The sequence below is a fragment of the Zootoca vivipara genome, chromosome 7, assembly GCF_965207765.1.
Source record: "Zootoca vivipara chromosome 7, rZooViv2.hap1.1, whole genome shotgun sequence".
NCBI classification, from domain to species: Eukaryota; Metazoa; Chordata; class Lepidosauria; order Squamata; family Lacertidae; genus Zootoca; species Zootoca vivipara.
The window spans coordinates 89474958-89484139 of record NC_142590.1 but is presented as its reverse complement, the minus strand read 5'-3'; the positions used below and the strand labels follow the sequence as shown (position 1 = coordinate 89484139).

General features: G+C 48.1%; 1 protein-coding gene across 4 annotated transcripts in view; it reads left to right on the top strand.

Moving 5' to 3' along the window:
- The first annotated feature begins 2229 nt into the window (after window positions 1–2229).
- Window positions 2230–9182, top strand: part of TCEA2 (transcription elongation factor A2) — a 23284-nt gene continuing 16331 nt past the window's right edge. For 2 of the 4 annotated variants that reach the window (XM_035123698.3, XM_060277351.2), the window contains exons 1-4: window positions 2230–2426; window positions 5982–6044; window positions 7143–7248; window positions 8090–8180. In XM_035123698.3, coding sequence (XP_034979589.2) covers window positions 2358–2426; window positions 5982–6044; window positions 7143–7248; window positions 8090–8180 — 329 coding nt within the window. In that variant the 5' untranslated portion in view covers window positions 2230–2357. Of the gene's footprint in view, window positions 2427–2605; window positions 3851–5981; window positions 6045–7142; window positions 7249–8089; window positions 8181–9182 lie in introns of all 4 variants that reach the window. The other 2 variants (XM_088674739.1, XM_088674738.1) reach the window with 2 other exon arrangements.

Here is a 9182-nt window from a genome sequence, read left to right as displayed (position 1 = left end):
GGCAAGATTTGATAGCTGACCATTTCACCCTATTGTTCTTAAGTGGGACTTGTTAATGAGCATTCAGGAGCATTAAGAGTTCTATTGGCGATTTAATGAGGGTGCAGACTCAGAGGATTCAATTTGACTAAGGTGGCTCTGCAAGGCTAAAAGGAAGTGAATAAGAAAGGGGGGGGGCTGTAGCTTTGACAGACACAGTGATGTTTATAAAAAGCATTGGTGTTCCAGTCTGCCCCTCCTCCTGCATCTGTATACTGTAAATCAGGGGTGGCCACCTCCCAAGAGACTCTGATCTACTCAGAGTTTAAAACTGGGGGTGATCTACCCCCTTTTGGGGGGTTCAGGTCAAAGCTGTTGAGTTTTTTTTAAAGGAAGGGAAGCCCTGTTTTTTTGGGTTTAGGTCAAACTTGTTGAGCTTCTTTTAGGAGGGAGGGAGGCCCATTTTTGTTTAGGGCTTCAGGTCATAGTTCAATTTTTTTGAGGGAGGAGGAAAATTTTGGGTGAGCTTTTTTTAGGGGTGCCAGTGATCTACCACAGACATCCAGTGATCTACTGGTAGATCACAATCTACCTGTTGGACGTGCCTGCTGTAAATCAAGCAGAGAGAAAGCTGCTTACAAGGCTCCTGTACATGCAGAGTTCCAGCATCACAGCGTCACCCAGAGGCACCCACAAATATGAGTTATCCCTCTCTCTATTTCTTCCTTCCTTCCCTCCCTCTTCCATCCTTAATAAAATACGGGGGGGGGCAGATAAGCCCCACATAGAAAGCCCATCAACATGGGGGGATGACTCTTTCAAATACGGTATTTACCAGTAATTGGGGGGGGGGAGAGGCACCTAGGCCTCTAGGAGTTGGCTGCTATGCCTAGGAGTAGGACAATTCAAGAAAGCAGAACGATGCATATGGTATGGTAATATATCAATAGAATCGTAGAATTGTAGTCGGAAGGGACCACAAGGGTCATCTAGTCCAACCCGCTGCAATGCAGGATTTTTTTCCTAAGGTGGGGCTTGAACCATGGTTGAAATATTATGCTGATATGCAGCAACGCCTCGGAGCTGTCGTAGCTGCGGCCATGCCTTGCCCCGCCCTTGCCCGCCCTTCCACCCGCTCTTGCCTGCCCGACCCTCCTGTCCTCTTGCTGCAGAGTTCCAGCATCACAGCGTCATCCAGAGACACCCACAAATATGAGTTATCTCTCTATTTCTTCCTTCCTTCCCTCCCTCTTCCATCCTTAATAAAATACGGGGGGGGGGCAGATAAGCCCCACATAGAAAGCCCATCAAGCCTAAGGTGGGGCTTGAACCATGGTTGAAATATTATGCTGATATGCAGCAACGCCTCGGAGCCGTCGTGGCTGCGGCCGTGTCTTGCCTCGCCCGCCCTGCCACCCCCTCTCGCCTGCCCGACCCTCCCGTCCTCTCCAGCCAAGCAGGGTAGCCGCCAACGCTACCAGCCCCAGAAGCACAAGGTGGCCGCTGCTGCCACCGCCACGATGTCATCAGGCCCGTTGGCCTTTAGCCCCGCCCACTTTGTGGCCCCTCCCCTTCTGTGCCTTGGCCCCGCCCCTGAACGACCATGGCTTGCCCCCCCCCCTAGTTTTGATCCTGGCTACGCCCCTGTGTTTTTTAACAATATACAAGCGGTAGCTACATTTTACGAAACGAAATTAAAAAAAACCCGTCAGGTTGAGCGGCCCTCGACCACCTTTTCCTTAGTGCTATTGTTTTATAGCCGTGCTTTTCTTTCATGCCTTTTCGTGTTTTCTTTGTGGGCTGAGTTTCACGTTTTTATCTCACGGACGTTTCGTTCCCATACCCCTCTCCCTGGGCTTCTTCTCCCCCCCCCCTTTCTCCTTAAAAATAATAATAATTTTATTGGTCGTATAACATATCGCAGAAATCCACACAAAATAAATTAAACACAGCAACGTCGTCTTCGCCCGAAATATTTCCATCTGCTATTCCCCTCAGTCTCGCACAACCCGCTCGGAGCTGCCGCTGCGCCGGGGAGCTTGATGGGGCTTGTAGTCCTCCTCTCACCGGCCGACCACGGGGGACCGCCAAGCGCCCAACTACACCTCCCACAATGCTTGACGGACCAAAACAGTGCCGCGCGCGCTGCCTTCTGGGAGCAGTAGTGCAGCCGGCCCGCGCCGAGCAATGTTCTTAAAGCGGCCCCAGGGGGGCGCCGGGACTACGTCTCCCGTCGTGCCTCGGGCCGGCGCGCACGGCGGAATCAGGCAGCGGCGGCGTGCGAGCTCGTCGGCTCCTCACCACGGCCCGCCGGACTGCGGCACGGCTCCCTCAGCCGCATCGCGACGCGCCCTAGGCGAGCCGAGCAGCCGGCGGCCATGGGCGGGGAGGAGGAGGTCGTGCGCATCGCCAAGCGGCTGGACAAGATGGTCGCCAAGAAAAGCGCGGTGAGTGAGCCTCTTCTGCCACTTGGCGCTGACTGAAAGATTCCCCCCAAACACACACGGCATCGTGGCCCCGCCCCTCGGTGGGTCGCGCGCGCTCCCCTTGCCTTTTTCAAAAAAGCCCCGCCTTTCGCCTCCTCAGGTAACGTCTCTCTCCCCCCCTCCGTTTTTTTTTGCCGTAGACCAGCGAGCGGGCGCCCTGCCCCCCCCCTTTGGTCTCCTTGACGACCGTCCACTCGCGTCTCGTGAAGGATTGGCTCCGTCCACCAATGCCTCCGCGCTCTGCATTCCCCTCCCCTGCGGCTTTCCCCATCCCTCAGCTTTTTAACCCCGCCCACAACGTTCCCTTCGCAGCCCTGAGGGAGTTAGCCCCGCCCATGTCGCCTCCCCGACGCTCCCTCGCTTTCTTCTTCCCAGCCTTTAGCTCCGCCCCGCCGCCCGAAGCCCGCATCGCCATTTGTCCCTCTTCAGGTACTGAAGGCTCCGCCCACTGCTGCTCGCGCTCTTCGGCAGTTGGCTCCGCCCATGCGGTCCTCGCGCCCGCCTCCTGCTCTGCATGCTGCTTTTAGCCACGCCCCCTTTTCCTTAGTAATAGCCTGTGCAGTGCTCATTGGCATATGCTCATTTCATTTTATGCTGGCTTGTTACATTTGTATCCTGCCCATCCTTGGCTGTTGTGCAACTTTTCCACCTTGTGATAACCCTGCAAGGTAGGTCAGGCTAAAGAGAGAGGTCAAGCGGTGTGGGCTGTACCACTTCAGGTTTTGTGGGGGGGGGGCTCCTGAGATGGAACACTCTACCCTTACAAAAATAAATTAATTTGTATAGGCAGTGCTAGGATTTGCTTATGTGTAGGTGTTAAGCAGAGGGAGTTTTTATAGGTGAGCTTTCACTGAGGTGAGCGCCCCCCCCCAGCTGAAGTGGTACAACTCTGCTCAGCTGTAAGCGCCACCTAGAAAATCCCACCCCCTTTCTCTTTTCAAGGTTTCTGATGTTGGGAGAGTGCCTGAGGCTCCTATGCACTACTTTTTAAAAAGGAGACAGTGGTATCCTCTGGTGCTCATGGACTACAACTCCCATCATCCCTGGCCACTGACTGTGCTGGTTGGGCAGATGCGAACTGTAGTCTCACGACATGTCAAGGGGCCACAGGCGGCTCCTGTTGATTTAAAGCAGTACATACAGGGTGAGGGCTACTGTGCCTGCTCTCACCACCTCAGCAATCCCACTTCTTCACCTTGTAGTGCACAATCCTGCTTGTAAAGAGAGAGGAAATACACAGATCTCTTTCAGCCCTTTATTGCATGCCTTGAAGCAGAGACTGACTTTCAGGTACAGACTGAAAAAGATTCGTGCATATGATGCGCTTTCTGAAATAAGACCTGTACGTCTTCATAGATGAGTAATGGCAGATGGAGCTGCCTGAGGTAAGTTACCTTAATCCATACATGCCCATCTCTGGGCACCAACATTTCTCTGTTCTCAGCAGTCGTTTTCCACTTGAACCCATTCTTCAAGTAATAAGGCATACTTTTTAGCAGGTTTGGCAAAGAGCTGTTTCTAGATGTAAGGGGCTACATCTGGGTGTCTCGACTCCAGGCTATGGTATTGATTGGGCAGCACTGATCATTCCAAAGTTGGTTGATTTATACAATTGGCAGTCATTTATGAATGAGAAAAGAACGTGAGTAACTGTATAGATTTGGCGGTGAGTCAAATGTGCGCTAGCTTTTTCTTAAAACAGCCAGCCTACGGCTGCGGAGCCTTCTTTCTATTGAGAGCCCTAGACCCTCAAGGTAACAAGTGGCGGGCTAGGCAGGAAAGTACTGAAGCCAAGATCCAGAACTAAAAGTGGACAGACACCCCATTTTCTCTTGTCATAGTCTTCTGGGAGCCCCACTTTTTAGAATTTCCTTCCTTTCCATGCAGAGAGCAGAAGGCAGATTCCCCCCCTCCCAGACAACTGCTTTATACAAGGAATGCATACTGTTCCAGCACTAATTGTTCCCAGTCTTTCCTGCCTCCTTGAGAGCAGCAGAGAGTCCTCCTGCTGGCTTGGTAGCAATCAGACTGAGTTGTTTTTGTTTGACTTGGTTTATTTAAATGATTTTCATATACCACTCTTCATCAGGCTTGATTCAAGGGCAGTGTACAAAACAAACATTTTAAACTATTAAATACAAACAGTCACAATAAGTTTTCATTTTCTTGCAATACATGTAGTATTTCACAAAGATGATTAAAATAGCTTTATCCAATATATCTTTCGCTGGCCTAATTTCTGGGGCCAAAAAAAGCCTTTGTCTTTCAGAATGGCCCATGGTGAATGGATAAAGCCAATTCTTGGATATTACTGTTATCTTGGCCATACTGCTATTCAAAAAAGCGATTAAAAACCCTTCAGTGAAAGCAGAATTTGGCCCTCCCTGTGTTTTTTCTGGGAGGCCTGGCTCGAATGGATTTTCAGAAAGCTGAAAAGGGACTGAGCTTTGTTAAAGAGCAGATTGTTTATTCTGGATATTGCTGTAGTTCCTGGTCCTTGCAGCTTTGCTCAGATCGAGCTCTCTATGGCCTGTTTCCTTGTCAGATTGTTCTGGCAATTGCAACCCTTTCAGAGATGAAACAGACCCTCTTTATGGAGAGTAAGAGATCAAAAGCCAGTGAGTCTGTCAGGTTAGGCCTCTTTCTCTGCCTCTGCAGTTGGTCACTAGAGAGCTTGCTTTTTCCAGGAGTACAGAATATTTACTCTTTGAACTGAGCAACTGAGCCCCTGTCTGATGGAATGGGCAGAGGAGCTGCTGACCAGTCTTGATAGATTCCAGCCTGATGTGTGTCTGGTTAGCACTGCAAAATAAAAAATAAAAAAAATCAGCCTGTGCAGATTCCTTCATCAATTGAGAGGCGGAGGAACAGATTCAAGGGTACCAGGTTGCACTGCTTTATTAAAGATCATTTACAATCTCTGGTTTTATTTAACTTCAGTTTCTAAATTTCTATAAATCATTTCAGAGCTTTTTTAAAAAATTCCCCACAGCCCCACCAGCTCATTAAATCTGTTTTGTTTGGTACTTGTGAGCCTCCACCCTGCACTTTTTGTGGATCCAGCCTTCTATTTAGCTGGCATTGGTGATTCTCTCCTCATCCAGACAGATGCAAAAGTCTTTGGGTTTGGAAACTCCAGGTTGTTTTGCTGGTGCGGAAGTATTTTCTAAATTACATACATGTAATGAATATCTGAACCATGCTTTTCTCCTACGCTGCAATGGCTGCATTTGCAGCCACATACTGATCCATGCCAGAGTGAAAATCCCCTCACAGTGGAAAAAGTTGGAATCTATCTTGATTTGTGAAATGTTACACAGTTTACAGCTGCAGACATCCGCAGCAAAAATTGCTGCTTCGGCTGGGGATCTTTCTTTTCGAGAAAGGATTTTAGACGCAACTGACCTCTTTGAGGAATTCCGTTCTTAATTTGCTGTGCCTGTTTTCTGATGATCACATTTGGACTTAATTCGCTTGTCAGTTTCTGTTCATTTGTTGAATTCTTTTTCCTTCCAGGAAGGGGCAATGGATTTGCTGAAGGAGCTGAAAAGTATGCCAATAACTCTGGATTTGCTGCAGGTAATACATGCTGATGGATGCCATTTGGCTTTTACCCTGCTGCCAGCGTGAATTCTCCCTCTACACCTGCTAGTCTGTTTCGTGTAGGTTGCACGGTCACATACTGGAATACCATAGCTTAGGTTTAAGCACTCCCATCTCCAGGTGTGTGACCCAGGGGCCTAATTTGGTCCCTCCCCCCCCCCAAGATCCTCTCCCAATTTTGGTAGATTCAACAAAAAGAAAGAAAAAACGTAGTTGGCAAGGTGCTCAGCTGCTCCCTACCTAGACATTGGATTTAATGAGTTAGGAGGAGACCATGACACCCCACCCCCTGGCCCAGTCCGCTCAACAAAGGTCAGCTGAGGAGGAGCGGGAGGCTCTGACATGATATCCCTGGATGGTTGGCTACTGGCGACTGCATCCCTTGGGCCAAAAGAAGGGTGACAATCTCTGTCTTTGGTAGCTGATAATACAACCTGCCTTTGTGGATCAGACCAGGCCCATCAAGTCCACCCACGGGGCATGAGAGTGACTGCCACCCCCAACAGCAGCAGTCCCTCAGAATCCTACCTCTGATCATGGAGACTATCCTTGTGTCTGCTATGCCTAGAAGCCAATACTAGACTTCTCTTTTTCCCCTGAGCTGTATAGAAAAAAAGTCCCATCTCCTAGTTTTCATCCTGTGGCCATGAATTCCTTAACTGAACTAGAAATTGCATGAAGGAGTGCTTATTTTCTTTTGTCCTGACCCTGCTGCTTATCAGTTCAATTGCATGACTCTCTCGGCTCCAGTGTTTGGACTATGCTGTACAGTGTTCTGTCTCTAGTTGTAAGAAGTCCTTGATGTCCCAGAGTCGTGGAGAAAAAAATCAAGGTCCTATGCGGTAAGGAGGGGAGGGGAGAAATCTTGCTGTGATGAATGATATAAGGGTTATAAAGCACACAGCATTACAACTACTGTTTCGTGGAGTAAAGCTAGTGTAACCTGTCTGAGATTTGGCCTTAGCCTTTCATTATTGCTGCTTCGGCTTTTGGGGGGGCACTAGTTTCCTTGTGGAGATTTCTGTCTAGCTGGTCATATGATGAACTGGTGATTTCTTCCTTCACGATCTGCAGTCCACTCGCATAGGGATGTCTGTGAATGCACTCCGGAAGCAAAGCACAGACGAAGATGTGATCGCACTTGCCAAATCGCTTATCAAGGCCTGGAAGAAACTCCTTGGTGAGGGAATAAGCGTGTTTGGATAGATTCACAAGAATGTAAGATAAGCCCTCCTAGACTGGAGCAAGGATTCGTCTACCCCAGTTATCTGTGGCCATTAGTGGTCAATCACCTACCGGGGGGGGGGAAGCAACAGCCCACTCCTCTCTCTCTCTCCTTTTTTTTGCTTGAACCCATAAAGGCTCATGGGTTGCGGAAATGAGCATGTAGTTGGCAATGGGGCATGGGGCTCACAAAACTACCTTTGTCACTAACTTCCCCTGTTTAGGGAAGTTTTTAATGTTTGATGTTTTATTGTGTTCTTAATATACTGTTGGAAGCCGCCCAGAGTGGCTGGGGAGGCCTGGCCAAATGGGCGGGGTATAAGCAATATATTATTATTATTATTATTATTATTATTATTATTATTTATTATTATGCCTGCAGCAAAAGCAGTGGGAAAGCTGATAGAACATAATTGCGCTAGTTGAGTGTAAGCTGAGTCACAGCATTTGCCCTGCTCCTAAAATTTAAAGCTGTTTTCTGAGTGTGCCATCTCGGGAGGAAACATGGGAGGAGAGGTCGGAGGTCTTAGCAGCTGCTTTGTGTAGCAGGGTCATGTGACAGATGACTGGTCCTGGAACAGAAGGGGAAGGGCGATCTGATTTGCGGCCACATCAAGTAGTCACACTGTCCTAGGATCAGTTGCTTTAGAACTCTATAGGGCCAGGCCACTAGAGAAGCTCACTTAAGGGTGATCAAACGCCAGGCAGCCTTGAGCATATGCCATGCAGAGAAGATTGCAGTTCCTCTTGATTTAACTTTTTCTACTTCTTGCTTCCTTTGCCATTGCCCCATTCAGATGCCTCAGAGGATAAGAGTGACGAGAAGAAAAAGAATTCCTCCTTGCCAACTTCCTCCTCAAAGGAGAGTGGCGACTCAAGAGACCAAAGGTAATAATGCTTCCCGTTGGCCAGAGGTGGCACTTTTGCGCCTCGTATTCCCCTTCCCGCCCCCAACGTTCCATTTTGGGTATTAATTTTGATTCCTTTACTTTGCCTGTTGGAATGGGAAACTTTTTTGCTCTTGGTATAGTCAAATTAAGGCTGCCCTTAATTCATGATGGTGAGAAATAGAAAATAGTGGTTGCAGATAGAACTATCAGTGTGGTATCATGTTGTGCGTGTTTTTTTAATGCTATAGTTGTAAACGGAAAAAAATAAATGTCTACAAAACACAGTGGCTTTTGTGAGTTTATTTTGATTACCATTGTTTATTATTTGATTCACCTTCATTCCTCCTTTATTCTCTCTCATGCTCATTCTTTATTAATAAAAACATCACTTCCGTTTTTGTTGATTATTTTGTTTGGGTTCTGCCCCCCTCCCCCATGTATTAACCTGTACTCTCCTCCCTCCCCCAAGTGCACTTCTTCAGAGGGGTGGCTGTGTTAGGCTGTTGCAGCTTAAGCAACAGAGTGCTTTGTGGCACTGTTAAGTCTTAATAAATTTTATTATGGCATGAGCTTTCATGGACTACCATTCATTTCAGCAGATGTGTGCGTATAATATATACAAGTAATAAAATAAAAAAGATGCATGAATATTTGTTAAGTCTTTAAGGTGCCACAAGACTCTTTCCTGTTTTGACTTTCCACTTAGTTTTGACACCAAATGAGAAGTAGTCCTTTTTTCCTCAGCTGCAGCAGAGCAACAGGACAAAATTCTATTTAAATAGAAAGTGTGTGTCATGCAACAATCCCTCGGCTTCTCAGCTCCAGGTTATGTTGATACCATTCTTCTCCAGACTGTTAATAGCAATCTGCCCTGTGGCCCCTGGATCAGGGTGATTTGCCCTGCCTCAGGAGCCCCCCCCGAATCATCCCCAAGCAGTTTGGGGGTGGGGGCGGGACTATGGGCTTTTAATCCCATAAGAAACCTTTTAAAAGTGGTGGC